Genomic DNA, 16,866 nt, shown 5'->3' with positions numbered 1-16,866 from the left:
TTGTCAAAACTTAATTATATTGCAATCTATGCCTCTTCCTGCCTAACCTTCTTTCTGTCCTGCTCTTCAACACAGGGGTCAGACCTGTACTACAGTCTGAGAGGTCTGTCTCCTTGTTTCCTCTGGCTCCTAACTTATCTTCCATTACAGGTGTTTCCTTCAATAAATCTCTTGAATGTCTAACCTCGTCTTGGCATCCATTTCTTTGAAAATCCAAATTAGCATAAACTTATATGAAGCATAATCAAGGAAAAGGGAAAGGGCATATATTTAATTTTAAAACTAGGAATTAAAAAAGGAACATCACTATAGATCCTATAGTAATTAAGAGGATGAGAGAATATTAGAAATAATTTTATGTTAATAAATTTGAATATTTAGATGAAATAGACAAATTCTGAGAGAAATATAACCTATCAAAACTGACACAGGAAGAAATAGAAAAAAAATCAGACATTCTTATTCAATTAAAGAAGAATCTGTAATTAAAAGCTATCCAACAAAGTATTCTCTAGGCCCACATATTTTGATGGGTGAGCTCTTTCAAATATTTATGTAAAGTAAAAAGAACCGCAAGCATGGGGCGCCTGGGAGGCTCAGTGGGTTAAGGCCTCTGCCTTTGGCTCAGATCATGATCCCAGGGTCCTGGGATCAAGCGCTGCATCAGGATCTCTGCTCACCAGGAAGCCTGCTTCCCCCCACCCCCCGCCCCTGCCTGCTGCTCTGCCTACTTGTGATCTCTGTCAAATAAATAAATAAAATCTTAAAAAAAAAAAAAAAAGAAAAAAAGAACCTCAAGCTTATAAAACTCTCCCAGAACAGAAAAAGGGCCCTTCCTAATTCACTTTATAAGGTCATCATAATGTTCATACCCAAACTAACAAGGATGTTACAAAAAAGGAAGATTAAGAAACAAACCCTTTCATAACAACACTGCAAATATCTGAGAAAAACATAATCCGATCAAATCCAGTGGTATATTAAAAGAATATCATGACAATATTGGGACTATCCCAAGAATGCAAAGGTGGTTTACCATTCCAAAATCAAGCTGTAATTCACACATTAAAAAGGTAATTTCTAATAGATGCAGAAAAGTTATTTGATAAAATTCAAGATCCTTTCATGACTAAAAACATCTTAACATCATCAACAACAAAACTCTCTGCAAACTATTACTGAAAGGAAACTTCTTTACTCTGTTAAGGAGGATCTATAAAGGGAATGTAGCAAACTTTATCCTTTCTGATAAAATACTGAAGGTTTCCCACAGGAAACTGGGAATGAGACAAAGATACTTATAACCATTTCAATTAAACTCATATTCATTGTTTTTCACTGTGCTAATAGTGCAGTAGAAAAATAAAAAAATAAATACAAAGACTGGGAAAGAAGAAATGAAACCATCATTATTCACAGATGATATCATTATATACATAGAAAATCTAAAAGAATCAACAGACATATTATTACAATTGATAAGTGGAAACAATGTCATTATAAAAAATTTATACACCAGTGAAACACAAACAGAAACTGAAACTAAAAGGATGCCATTTATAAATGGATAGCATCATTCCCAGAGATCTGCTCTTACTGAAACGGATCAATATGAAAATAGATACATTTGTTCATAAAAAACCTTCCAGTCTATCTGATGTGTATCTCTGTAGTTCTGAGAAGTAGAAGTATTTAAAACAATAAGGGCTTGTATCTGGAGTTGTGACAGTGCGTGTGTATCTGTGTGTATAAAGGTGATAGTGGGTAACTAAGGACTTGTTGATGGATGATGAGATTGGGGGGTGGACATGTGTGTGTATGAAACACTCATCAGTTCTGAGTAATGATAGAAAGGTTTTCTACTGAACTTTATAACTATGAAGGCTTCTACAGTTGACCTGAGCTCAGAATTTAAAAAAAAAAGAATAGTATCAAAAAACAAATAATAAGTGGAACGCCTGGCTGGCTCAGTTGGTAGAGCATGTGACACTTGATCTCAAGGTCATGAATTCAAGCCCCATGTTAGGCACAGAGGTCACTTAAAAAAATGCAAAAAAAAAAAAAAAAAGTTATAAAAGTTATATATGTGAGACCATTATACTGAAAAAAACTAACATTTTGAGAAAAATTAAAGACCACCTAAATTAACAGAGAAATATATTCTATGAATTGGAAGACACAGTATTGTAAAGATGTTCATTCTTTCCAAACTGGTTCACAGATTCAATATAAAAATTCAATTCAATAAAATTCTAGTAAGAATAAAAAATATCAGGGGGGCAACAACAATCTGATTCTAAAATGTATGTGGAAATGCAAAGAGCCAAGAAAAGTCAGGACAATCTTGAAAAACAAAGTTGGAAGTCTGGCATTACCAAATAAAAAGATTATTATAAGTTAAGTAATTAAGAGAATGTAAACTGGTTATAATAAAGAAAACAATGGAATAGAACAGATACTCTAAAAAAGACACACAGATATAAGGTAATGTGAAATGTGACAAACATGTCAATTTACTGCAGTAAGGGAAAGATGTTCCTTTTAATAAATGATGGTGGGTCAATTGGTTATTCATAAAAATTCTAATTCCAGAAGAACTGTGAATCCAGATGAAAAGAGTAATGTAAAAATTTTAGGGAAAAAAAAGAGAACAGGAAAATCTCTCAATGAGCTAAGGATATGCAAAGATTTTCTTTAAAACAATATGAAAAATACTATCCATAAGAGCGAAAACATTATTAACTGGACTATATTAAATATGAAAAGCTTTATTTATCAAAAGATACCACAAGAAAATGAAAAGGCAAGTCACAAGGTAAGAGCATATATTTGCATTACATTTTTCTAGCAAAATACTTGTATGCATACTGCAAAAAGAATTATACATCAAGATGACAATCTAATAGGGGCAAAAGACAGGAACTTTACAAAAGAAGATATCTAAATTCTAATAAGCAGACGAAAAGGTGTCTCACCTCATTAAATTGGGGAAATTCTTTTTTTTTTTTTTTTTAGATTTTATTTATTTGTCAGAGAGGGAGAGAGAGCGAGCGAGCACAGGCAGACAGAATGGCAGGCAGAGGCAGAGGGAGAAGCAGGCTCCCCGCCGAGCAAGGAGCCTGATGTGGGACTCGATCCCAGGACGCTAGGATCATGACCCGAGCCGAAGGCAGCTGCTTAACCAACTGAGCCATCCAGGCGTCCCAAATTGGGGAAATTCTAATGAAAACACAATGAGAAACTAGCGCATACTCACCAGAATAGCTAAAATAAAAAAACATGGATGGCAGAAAATGCGGATGAAAATATGGAAAAATAGAAGCCATTTTATACTGGTGGGTATAAATTGGTACCACCACTTCAGAAAACTAGAAGTGAAAAATGGAACTCTTCTGTTGTGTAACTATGGTGGTGGCCACATGATCTTACGCATTTGTTAGAGCACGCAGAACAGAGACACCGTGAGGGGTAAACTCTACTTACTAAAAACCCAACCTAGATATGAAAGGAAATAAAAATGGAATACAAACTTAACTGTACTACAATGAATAATGTAACCACACTGAAGTGGATGGAATAAAAGAACTAACCTGAAGTGACTTTGGATAATAGTATTCTGACCAGACATCTGAGGGCTAAAGACAAAAAGAATTGTAAACAAATACATACTCCAGGAAGTAAATATGTTTTGCATAAGGGTGTGGGTAAGTAATTCAAAACTGGCTTAGGATCGAACAAATAAGTAAATATATTTTAGATAATGGGAGCCAGAACTTCCAATGTCAGAGGAAGAAGTTAAACGGAAGGAAAGGGTTTAGGCTAGAATGAACTCTGTTGTTGGATTGGAATCAAAGGTATCAGCAGTTTCAACTCATGGAATTCAAATATATAAATAGATAGATAGATATGGAAATAAATACAGATGGATATGTATGCATGAGTTATTATACGTACATATATTGCCAATCTATTTGCTAAGAGGGTCCCAAAGCAATGATTCTCAATTAGCAATGAGCATGTCTAGCACCCAGATCTGGGTTTCTAAATACCATTTGCTAATTAAAGGAACCAGGGTTACTTAAAGAAGTGGTTGATTCCAGGACTGAAGCAGGGAAAATACAAGGAACTAAAGCAACATAGTTTGTCAAAAAGTAAGATAATGCTCAAAAAAGGATGGAGACAGAGCAAGATAAAACGTCTATATACTGGGTGATTCTATTTCAAAAAAAGGCAGAGGTAATTGTTAGTAGTAGAAACCAAAATAATAGGGGCTTCTAAGTGCTACAAGTGTTCTACCTTGATCTGGTGACACAGGTGTGTTCACTTAATAAAAAGTAGTACCAACTTCATATGCATAAAACTTAAAAACAAACAATATAAGATGTTCTATATTTTGATTATGGTGATTATTTAGTGAAATATATGTGTATTTTATATAGATACATATATATAATCCATACCTCAATAAATCTGACTGAAGGTCTCACCAAAATAATGTTATAATAGGATTAACATTTGCCTAGGCTAGTCTCCCAGGGCTAGGTCTCTCTAGGGCTGGCTCTGAGATCACTAAACCATACAAACCATGCCCCAAAGATATTCCTTTGTCAGCAATGTGACAGTTCCACATATGTTATTCTAAAGTATTTTCGACCTCTTGGTTAACTAAAGGACTTTGTCTTTTGTGGTTACAAAGATCTAAAAATGGAACATGAGTTAAAAACTTAGTTGTTTATATTCCTGGTTAAGAAATACATATTCTTCAAAATTCAAAGGACTTTTTTCTATGAATGTCCTATATAGCCATTCTGAAAGAATGCTACTTAATTTGTTCTTTCCACACCATCACCAACCTATGCCGACAAGATCATCATTTAAATGTTTTGGCTGTCATATAGATAACATTTTCAAAATGACTTATATCAATATTTTCTAGGAGTAGGAGTTGTGATGATGTGCTAACATTTTTCTTCCAGGGGCTGAAGTTGTTTTTCTTTAGAGTTTGCATTTTCTATTCCACACTCTCCGTACTTTATGTCTACCAGAACTGCAAAGCACATTGACCTTTTCCTATAATGTACAGCACTGAGTACTATCAAAGAACATAACATTTTACTAGCAAATGGGGTGACAAGTTTCTTTAAGGTCTCATGACCTTGAAGACATGAAGACAAGAAACTTCAATAACTCCATTTACTTATAAAGAAATGACGAAGGGCACTATGTTGTGATTATCTTAAATTATAAGCAAATCAAATGCAGTTACTATTTAAAATAACATATGTAGATTGCTAGTAATAGATGAGTACATGACACTTTGTGATTTATCAGGAGAGAAGCATTCACCAAGACTTACTGAAGTACTAGATGCTTAGCTGCTAGAAGGTTCTATTTCTATCATCCCACAAAATCATAGACTTGAGGCAACATTTTCAAATCACCTAATCCAATGGTTTTTAAGGCAAGAGATGGACAATAGACAGCATTGCTATATTACCTAGGGGATCTTTTCAACAAATACACAACCCTACACTTCCCAACCCCCACTCTACAACCCCCATTCTCATACATCTTCTTGAGGTTTGTATATTCTAATACTTTTCACAGGAATGTATCTGGTTGAATCGAACATACCGCCATGCAGGCAGGGCTATATTTACTAAACGTCCACTAGGCAACTCTGATATGGCAGCCCCTATCTTCCAGTAGAAAAACTAATGACCTAATCTGTTTTCTCCTATTGGGCAAAATTACAATTCAAACAGCCCAGAAAGAATTCTGAAAGTATTCAGAAAAATCTACAATTTATTCTATAAGGGACCTATTTCATTGTGTCCCAATGAACCAAAGTGTGAAATGCATTATTTTCAATTTAGAATAAAAATCTTTTTGCTTTTTCCAATTTTTAGGGACATATTTACTACAGAAACTTGGAGAAATGTAAACTTTCTGCAAAGACATATATATCTGTGTATGTGCCTGCATGTATGTAAATATTCATGCACATAAAATATTTATTTTTACAATTGTTAATGTAATAAGGTATTAATATATGAAGACCTCACTAGTAGGTACTATCTGGCAGGTAAAAAAAATCTTTAGTCTTAGTTTTTCTACATTTATAGATACAGGAATGACTTCCTTGACCTGACTCTCATGCTACCTAATAGGTTCATTCAATATTTATTAAAAGGATCAAAAAGTACAGAATCATATTTTCTTTCCTGTCATCATTCCTGGCTTCTTACTCTTATTACATTCCAGTGTTCCTTGCCACCCCCTCTAGCACCCCAGAAAAGCTTAAAACTCAATTAACCTGCAAGCAATGAGACAATGATCGATATGTGACAAAACCTCTAGGATAGATGGATATACAAAATGGATACACACCTGAAACAGAGGTGACAAAAAAAATTTAAAAAGACAGGTATTAAAGACTTTAGAGTCACAATTTAGCAAAGAGGAATTCAAAGGAGGAACTACATATAAAATAACAGAAAGTGGTTTATGGACACCATATCTCAAAAGGAGAAAGGTCTCTAGAATTAAATACCAAGAAAACTGATTTTGTTACATTACTGCTCAATGCCAAAAACTTAGCAATGATCATTTAAAAATATTCTATAGTGTGAGGTTTAAGGAACAATGATTCCTAATTAGTGTTTTAATAAGTGTGTTAGCACTGCCTTGTGCCATTCTGGAATGTCACTTATGGTAAATTAAGGGATACTTTCCCTCCCCATCTTCCATTAGTATTTTAATGCTAGGAGGTGGGAAAAAGCTGATCCATATTCAAGAGCAAAGGAGGAAAAACAATAACAAATTGGCATCTCTTCTGTGAATTGCCCCACAGGCCAAGCATTTTTATGTTCTTAATCATTATTAAATGACTTAACATGACACCCAGAGCCTGGCGAATGATTGCATCCTGACATGAGAACGAATTACAAATGAAATGAAAGATCAAGCCGTATTAGAGGATTGCCTCTGGGAAATGAAAATCTTTAATTCTCTTTTATTATTGACATTTATTTGGCTGCCATGAATAACAACATAGCAAAGAGATTCAGCTATGCTTGTGCACTGAATAGCTTATCCCAGGGCTCAAAACTGCATTAACATTTATCATGTTTGCTTTTGTAGCTGACACCACTGAACAGATTCTCTATCCATCTTGTATTTATCATGCATTGCAGATATAGTGCATCCTCTAATTTAAGTTCATTTTCATAGAGTAGGAAGAGCAAAGATTAGCCAATGTCTTTCCTCAAATAAATTCCTGCTAGTAAGTGTTCCTAAGACTGGTTTAATAGATTTAATAAAGAACAAAATGAGTTGACAAAGAAATTGAGTCACAGGAAGGGGGGGTAATTTTAAAGGTTTCAACTTTGGGGAAATTTGCAAATTCACAATGAGGAAGACACTTGTATGACATGTATATCTAGAATATATAAAGCCTTAAAATAAATGTCTCCATAAAGAGCAACCAAATAGCATTTTATGAATCTGCAGGCCGTACTACAGTTCCTGTAAGATAAGAAGTCTGCATGTTTTTCACTTTTCCAAACACTGTGTATTGCTAAGACAGGAACAGGCCACGTGCTATAGGAAGACAGCAATCCAGATAGTTATTATCAATGCAGGGGTATCTTTTCATGACATTTCTTTTCCCTCTTGCAAAATTAACATGTGGCTTTTTCTGTCATTACAATAAAAGATTATATGGTACCTGATGCCTTTGCTCATATGATCCTCTTCAATAATATGACTGGATTGCCCTCCTTTCTTTAAATCCTTCCTAGAATTCAAGGTTCAGCAAGGATATCAATGTGTCTTGGGAAAATCACTTAATATCTCTGATTCTTTTTTTTTTTTAAGTTTCATTTATTTTAGAGAGTGAGAGAGTGTGAGCATGAGCATGGGGAGGGGCAGAGGGAGAGGAAGAGAATCTCAAGCAGACTCCCCACTGAGCTAGAGCAGATGCGGGGCTTGGTCCCTCAACCCCGATATCATGATCCAGGGAGAAACCAAGAGCTGAACTCTCAACTGACTGAGCCACCCAGGCACCCCCATATCTCTGATTCTTGATTGAAAATTATTTTTTAGTTTTCTGTCTTTCTGTTTTATAATTTTAATCATGGAAATCTAGAACATATGCACAAGTGGAAGTAATAACATAATGACCACCCCTTGTACATCCATCACCCAGCTCTACAATTACTAACTAATGATGAACCTCATTTTATCTCTAACCCCACTTCACTATTTGTCACTCACTGAATTATTATGCAATAAATATTTTTGGAAGTAAGTCTTTGAATCTTGCTTTTGACAATTCTAAAGTAAGAAAGTTGTAATGAATTCCTTCTAAGGTTCTTTCTTTCCAAAATTTAACAATAATTTCTTCTTTGACCCTTTTTCAGGCTTATAGATTTAATTCAACAAAAATTTACTTCATAGTCATTATAACATCTTTCTTCAGGCTTAATCAGTTGATCTCCTTCTCTGAGTCAACATAACCCATACAGTTAGTATCAATAATCAAGAAGTATAATTATACTTCTTTGTATTTATATTTTTATGTATATTAATTTTATTTCCCAGTTAGATGTTTAAGGCTCATATCTTAAATTTCTGTTTAGCAGTGTACTAAAAAAACCCACAAAGGTAATTAATTGCTACTGTTTGTAATAATTATTATTAACTGGTGGGCTTTAATCTTAATGGTTCAGACAGAATTAACAGGTTTGTATTTGGGGGCACCTGGGTAGCTCAGTGGGTTAAAGCCTCTGCCTTCAGCTCAGGTCATGATATCGGGGTCCTGGGATCGAGCTCTCTGCTCAGCAGGGAGCCTGCTTCCCCCTCTCTCTCTGCCTGCCTCTCTGCCTGCCTGTGATCTCCCTCTGTCAAATAAATAAATAAAATCTTTAAAAAAAAAAAACAGGTTTGTATTTGGCTTCAATAGTAGGTAGCATCATACTGAAAATATTAATCATTTAACCAATAAAATGTTTGTTTGCTAGATAAAATTCCTATTCTATTTCTGTGTAAGAAAATAGATGACTGAGTAAAATCAGAAGTGAGGTTTTCTTCTTAAAGTTTAAAGCTGAGGAAGTAACTTATCTCTGGATTTTATTTGTTTATAATTAGATAAATTTATTTAAGTTAAGCACAGGAATTTGCTAAGTAAATTTTTTTTTTTTCAGGAAAGACATTACTAGACTGACAGTATCTCCAAAATATCAGAGCAAACAAACTAAATCAAAGTGGATTTACTCAACTGAATTTTAATAAATGACCTTCTTGAAAATGAAATCTTCTCTACTGAGGTAGAAGGTAAGTTTATCTACTAAAATAAAAACACCGCAAAAGGTACATTTTCACAGAAATAGAACAAACAACCCTAAAACTTATATAGAACCACAAAAGACCACTAATAGTAAAAGCAACCTTGAGAAAGAACAAGGCTGGAGGCATCACGCTTCCTGATTTCAAACTATATTACAAAGAGAGAGCAATCAAATCAGTATGGTACTGGCATAAAAATAGATAGACACCTGGAAAGGACAGTGTCTTCAATGAGTGGTGCTGGGAAAGCTGTCACATGCAAAAGAATGAAACTGGATCGTTATTATGGATGCCCAACACGCACATGAAAAGATGATTAACAGTAGTAATCATCAAGGAAATGTAAATCAAAACCACAGTGAGACATCTCCTCACACCTGTTAGGATGCCTATTATAAAAAAGATAAGAAATAAATGTAGGTGAGGACATGGAGAAAAGGGAACACTTGTACACTGCTGGTGGGACTCTAACTTGGTATGGAAGTTCCTCAAAAAATTAAAAATAGAACTACCATATGATCCACAATTCCATTTGTGTGTATTTATCTGAAAGAAATAAGAACATTAACTCAAAAAGATATCTACAACCCCCATGTTCATTGCAACATTATTTATAATAGCTAAGACAATAGCTAAGCGTCCATTGATGGATGAATGGGAAATGTGTGTGTTTGTGTGTGTGTGTGTGTGTGTGTGTGTGTATGATAGAATATTATCCAGTCCTAAAGAAGAAGAAAATCCTGTCATTTAAACAATATGGATGAATCCTGAGTGCATTATGCTAAGTGAAATCATTCAGAGAGAGAAAGACAAATACTGTATGATCTTACTGGTATGTAGAAACTAAAAAAAAGAAAAAAAGCAAAATTGAACTTATAAATACAGAGAACAGATTGGTGGTTGCCAGATGCAGGGCCTGGAGTGGGGAAAGCAAAATGCATGAAGGTGGTTAAAAAAAAATAAAAAGAAAAGTATGCTGTTTTCAAATAAATTATAAAGAATACAGAATTCTGTCATAAATGACTAATCTTCATTATACTGGGCTTTGCACATAATTTCCACACGTACCTGTAGCCATTATAGTATCTTCTCTCCCTTGGGTGAAGATCACGATTCGCTGCCTCTTCGGGTTCACCTTTGGCAGAGCCTGTGTCTTTCTGGCTATCTCTTTAATGTCTTCAGTCTATTAATAAAGAGGAGGAAAAAGTTCTCATAACAGTATAATAAAACGAAAGTTACTAGTAGATTAAGGATTTAGCTCGTCATGTTCAAAATCGGAGGGATACACACCCCCATTATTCAAAACAGGAGGGATACACACCTCCATTATAAGAGTTGTTCTTTTAAAATTTTAACCATATACAAAAGTAAATAGTACAAGAGCCTCCAAGGAACCCACCATCAAGTTGCAACAATTTAAAATTTATGATAAATTTTATTTAATCTATAGTCTCACCCACTTGCCTTTACATTATTTTGAAGCAAATCCCAGATACAATATAATGTTACTTGTAAATGTTTTATTATGTACCCCTGAAAGGTAAGGACTTAAACATAACCACATAACTATTATATTTTAAAAAATTAACAATAATTTCTCAATATCAGCAAATAGCCAATTTTCAAATTTCCAATTAAAGAGAGATTTGTAAAAAAAAAAAAGAGGGGGAGATATTTAATTATTTTAGAGGTTTGGAGAATTATGCTGACTCTGGAAATAATGTTGTTAAAATGCCAAATCTTCCAAAGAACTAAAATGAGAGAAGGAGATGCTGTTTCAAAAAGATAAAGTTAAAAAAATCTACAAATTAATTCTAGAAACCTGATGCTATTTTTCATATCACATACCTCATGAAGTTTTACATCATAAATGTTTTGACTTGAAATCTAAATCTTGAGCTATCATCAGTAGGATGTTTAGAGTCATGTTTTCAACAATGTTAGGTAATTTAAAAATTCATGTCTGAATTCAGTGGGTCTCTAATCCATCTATGGTTTGGGCTTTACTGGTACTCTATCACTGTGCAATTTCAAACAGTTATGGAGAGAGACATACCAGAGGAGAAATATATCTGAGTGGAATCAAGAAAGTTTAATTAGAATATATAGGACAGAAAAATTTAGGTACTCAAGGTAGACAAGTCATAATGGTTACAGAGAATATCAGGAACTATGACATTTTTAAAGGTATGAAAATCTTTAGTGAAATATTTGTATGTTGTTTGTTCACTACATACTTAAGAAATTCCAGATGATACATGAAGCTAAGCTTCTTCTACACCTAACATGATAATTCCAGACAACCTCTGTTTCTGAAAAGAACAGCCATGTGTGGTCAGACAATGCTGCCAACCTTTCGAACACGCTATTTCACTTTTGGTTGCTTATTTTAGAACAAAACTAAGCCTGAAGTCTGATAATATAAGAAAAGAAATTTCCTCAGTTTTGGGGGAACGACTATTAGAAATGACTAGTAACAGCTGAAAGGACCAAAAAAAAAAAAAAATCAGAAAAAGCCACATAATTACAATGTTTTCATGCTCTCAAATAAATGTATACACTTAATTAGAATGACTGACATATATTCTCCCAATCTCCTTACCACACTTAGGTTTTACAACTGTCGGAGTTCTGCTTATGATCGAGTAGATTCATATTTAATAAAGATAAAGGGGTAAAACCCAGAAACACATTCACTTTATTATCTTGGGAGCAGAATGCCATCTATGCAATGTTTTTAAAATAGAGGTCTTTCTTCAATGTGGTATAAGGAATAAATTAAGAATGAGAATCTAGGGGCGCCTGGGTGGCTCAGTGGGTTAAGCCGCTGCCTTCGGCTCAGGTCATGATCTCAGGGGCCTGGGATCGAGCCCCGCATCGGGCTCTCTGCTCGGCAGGGAGCCTGCTTCCTCCTCTCTCTCTGCCTGCCTCTCTGCCTGCTTGTGATCTCTGTCTGTCAAATAAATAAATTAAAAAAAAAAATTATTAAAAAAAAAAAAAGAAAAAAAAGAATGAGAATCTATGGTTGTCTTCTACCACGCCAGTAGGAAGATATATGTATTTTTTATGGGGTTTTTTTGGTAACCTAATCAAAGAAACCTTTCTTATGTCTCAAATGAAATCTTATAAAAATGGCAATTCAAGATTGAAATAAATTTTCCAGATATAAAACACAAATCTTTACAAGATGGTCAAACTTTATTCTAATTGTATCCATGTCCACAGTTCATACAAAACTACTCTGTCACTCTGGGATCACAGTCAGTGAAGACCAAATCTAAATTTCTTACTATGCCTTTGAGGAGTCATTGTTTTGGCCTCAATAGTTGATGCCCATCTAGTATGAAAACTTCTCTTTAAGCCTCAATTTTGTCTTCTCAAAGCTAAATATTTCTAGTTCTGCAGCTATCTCCACCTCCCTATAGATTCTTCTCCTTTATACTTGGGCTAACATCTTAGCAGAATTATGAAATTACAAGGGACTTCAGAGAGTGACACACCTAGATTTGTGCATCTTGAGCAGGTAAATAAACCTTTGTGAGGCTCATTTCCTCATCTACAAAACTAAGTAAATATTTATGTTAAAAGACATTGGGTGGGGAGTGCCTGAGGGGTACAGTCAGTTGAGCATCTAACTCTTGGTTTCAGCTCAGGTTGTGATCTCAGGGTCATGGGATCAAGCACTGCCTCGGATTCTGTGCTCAGAATGGGAGTCTGCTTTAAGACTCTCTCTCCCTCTCCCTTTGCCCCTCCCCCCTGCATGCTCTCCCTCTCTCTGTTTGTCTCTCTCAAATAAAATCTTTGAGAAAAATGATGTTGGGGGGCGCCTGGGTGGCTCAGTGGGTTAAAGCCTCTGCCTTCGGTCATGATCCCAGGGTCCTGGGATGGAGCCCCACTGGGATGGAGCCCCACATCGGGCTCTCTGCTCAGCGGGAAGCCTGCTTCCTCCTCTCTCTCTCTCTCTCTCTCTCTGCCTGCCTCTCTGCCTACTTGTGATCTGTCAAATAAATAAATAAGATCTTTCAAAAAAAAAGAAAAGAAAAATGATGTTGGGGGAGAAATATGCCCAAATAGTGAGCAGAAGTTTCAAGAGAATCTAGATATTTGCACAGTATCTCTCTTAAGATACTTCCCATTACAGATTAGTAGGTGAAATATTTGCACAGTCCTAAATATCACCCCCAAGATATTTATTAAATACAATGAGAAAATAGTAACTTTATAAAAAATAAACTGGCAAACATCACCTAAACCCAGTGATGAAAGTGAACATCACCAACATTAAGATAATGGGACATCATGCACATCCCCAATATGATGCACTGAGAAGGGCAAATCACTTCCGCGGTATTTCTGGCAAAATGTGTAACTTCAAATTAATTAACAGAAAATATCAGAGAAACTCAAGTTGAGGGGCATTTATAAAATGATTGGCAAGTACTCTTCAAAAAGCTCAAGAACGTGAACTAGGAAAGAATGAGAAACTGTCACAGATAGGAAGAGACAAAGGAGACATGACAAATAAATGCAGTTTGTTTTCCTGGATTAGATTCTCAAACAGAAAGGGGAGTTAAGGAGAAACTGGTGAAATTTGAATAAAGACTGTAGCTCAGTTATTGGTAGCATACTAATGTTAACTTCCTTGTTTTGATCATCATACTTTCATTCCTTTAAGATGTTACGTTAGGGAAAGCTGAGTGTACTATTTTTGCGAATTTCCTAAGTCTAAATTATTTCAAAATAAAAAGTTGAAAATAATTGTTGTGAGGATGAAAGAAGATGCGGTAAGTGAAAGACCTTAATGCAATATTTAGCACATGCTACATACTTAATAAGTATTAATTTCTTTCCTCTAATGACCATTTTAATACTCTCCAAAACTGTCATATCCTGAGATTGCCCCAAAATCTCTAGAACGGGCCTCAAGAGTTTTGAGTACTGGGAATTCAATTATGGTATCTAATAAGGGAGGAGAGAAATGAAAAAGGGGGAAGGAGTAGAAGAAAGCTCATACAATTTAGCTATAAGCAATGGATATAGCTCTGAAGTGCTCACTAAATCTAACTTCTACAGGCAGTAGGTATTATTCTCATATCCTCATTTTGTAGGTGAGTAAACTGAGTCACAGGGTAAGAAGCTTCCTAAGGTCATAAATACACTAAGTGGTGGAGCCAGGGCTAGCACCCACGAAGTCTGACTCCAGAAATTACACTCTTAACCAATATTCTATGCTAGCCACAGATCGTGCTGCCTTTTGAATTCCGGCAGTGTGGTTTCTGTTGTTATCACAAAACTATAACATGTTCAACTGAAATAATTTTTCTGCCACATGCACAAGTCATTACTGATCTTGTATTTAAGTTTGCTATTTTTTCCTCTTAATTATTCTGGCTTGTATTTTACCCTAGTGATTTTCAATTTTTGACTTCCAAAATATTTCTCATTTTCCAAGGTCATTTGGAAATCTAATCTCCTCCTCCAATATGTTAGGATGTGAGTAAGAAAGAAGTGTAGTATATAAAGAGTACGAGACTTAAAGAGCTGGCTCTGGTTCTGGCAATGATATATTAGTGTGACCTTGAACAAGTCATGTAGCCTGTTTTATTGTCTGTTGAACTGATATGGCAAATACATGCCCTACCTAACCCCAAAAGGTTTCTGTGAATATTAAATGTATTAATCACATGTTGAAAAAGGTTTTATAAACTGTGAGGTATTTTATAAATGTTAAATTATGCTTTTATTGTCACTGCTGATCACACACTTAAATTTAGCATTGTCTTCCAAATTAAAGAATACACTCTCTTCATTCCATTTTTAACAAGCTGGTGATACAAATGTTAATACTGTCATAATCTACCTACTCCTATAGAATACCAATTGCAGTGTTCCCACACATTGCTTCACTTAACCATATCACATTCTTTTGTTTTCTAAATAGAAACTCCTATAATAATTATGGTGTTCACTTGACATGTCAGTCTCGAGTCTTATCTCCTACTACCTCCTCCTCACTTACTTCATTCCAGTCACACTGGCCTTCTGTCAGTTCTTGGAGTACACAGCACATTATGCTCTTTCCCCTTTGGGAGCCTGTGTAATCCTGTTCCCTCTGTTTGAAATTTGTTTCCCTGTTGTTTGTTTGTCTTGCTTTTGTCTGTTAATGCTAGATATCCATATTTTTCAAGTTTTACTTTCCTCAGAGAGTCATTCCATGACTATTGTATCTAAAAAATAGGAACCTCTCTCACGTTTTCTTTCACAGTTCACTCTCTGATCATTTCTTTCTTGTCTTCAGGGTCTATCAAAGTGTTAGGCACAGAGTTAGTGCTCAGTAAATATTTATTGAATGAAAAGTGACTAAATGAAGAGAATTAAAAGACTACCTTTCTCTTTCTGTTACTTTAAAACTGTCCTCTTTTGGGACTCAGTCACCTAGAAAAGCAGCATTGTACTCTCTTAGCCAGCAGAACCTAATCTAGTGTCTTATTTCTAGAAACTCTGGGTGATCATTCATTGTATTCTTTGTATCTGTGAGGAACACAAGAACCTTAGAAAAATCCTGGGAGAATTCTTTGGGAATAAATACCTCCTGAATACTCTGTGGACCTTCTCTCCAGTGTTGATCAATGGAATTTTCTGTGATGATGGATATGTTCTACATCTGCCGTCTACTATGGTAGTCCCTAGTTACACAGGCTATAGAGCAGACTTGAAATGTGCCTATAGAGATTTAGGAACTGAATTTTAAATTTTACTTAATTTTAATTAATTTGAATTTAAATAGCCATATGTGGCTAATGGATGCCATATTGGATAACATAATTCAATACTTTCTTGTCTCAGTGGTAGAAGATGATAGAGTCATCAATGGTCAGAGAAATATTACAAGTCTGAGATCCTCTGGATAGAGTCAGGGTCTGTGGGGGAAAAGTTGGAAAAAGGAAAAGGATTGTTTTGTTTCCTCTGTGGTGAGAAGTAATATATGTTAGAGATGTAAAATAAAATTAAAATTTGTTGCTTGGAGTAAACTGAATAAATGACCCTGTAGAGAAGGTATGAATTATCCTCATCATTTGGCATCAATTCCATTGCACAAAGAATGAAAATACAAAGAATACTGTATTTAGGTTTTGGAGGGATTTTCTTTATTTAATTTATTTTTTATCTTTTTTTCTTTAAATCAGTTTTCAATACAGCTTTTAAAATGTTTCATAATGAAACATATTTTTAAGTACCTTAACATATTTTTAAGTACCTTATTTTTATTTAGGTTCTAAGAATACAAACCTTTAATCGCATCAGTTCAAGATAAAGTAGATTTAAAAACACACTGCAGTCTGAACTGACTTTCCAGAATAAAAAAAGGCCTCATGAAACTTTTTACCTCAAGAATTGTCATTTTAAATTCTTAGCAGGTCTGTCATTTAAATCAGGCAGTATGCAATTTTCTATCATTCATATATATATATATATATATATATATATATATATATATATATATATATATATCTCCCC

The 16,866-nt window shown here is 34.7% G+C and overlaps 1 protein-coding gene across 2 annotated transcripts in view; it reads right to left on the bottom strand.

Moving 5' to 3' along the window:
• Positions 1-16,866, bottom strand: part of LOC111144874 (adenosine kinase) — a 531,020-nt gene that overhangs the window by 80,111 nt on the left and 434,043 nt on the right. For both annotated transcript variants that reach the window (XM_022499443.1, XM_022499444.1), the window contains one exon: positions 10,417-10,531. In XM_022499443.1, coding sequence (XP_022355151.1) covers positions 10,417-10,531 — 115 coding nt within the window. The remainder of the gene's footprint in view (positions 1-10,416; positions 10,532-16,866) is intronic.

The sequence above is a fragment of the Enhydra lutris genome, unplaced genomic scaffold, assembly GCF_002288905.1.
Source record: "Enhydra lutris kenyoni isolate GAN:26980312 unplaced genomic scaffold, ASM228890v2 scaffoldscaffold12, whole genome shotgun sequence".
Classification (NCBI taxonomy): Eukaryota; Metazoa; Chordata; class Mammalia; order Carnivora; family Mustelidae; genus Enhydra; species Enhydra lutris.
Note: the sequence above shows the minus strand (reverse complement) of the source record. Positions and strands in the feature narration are given on the sequence as shown.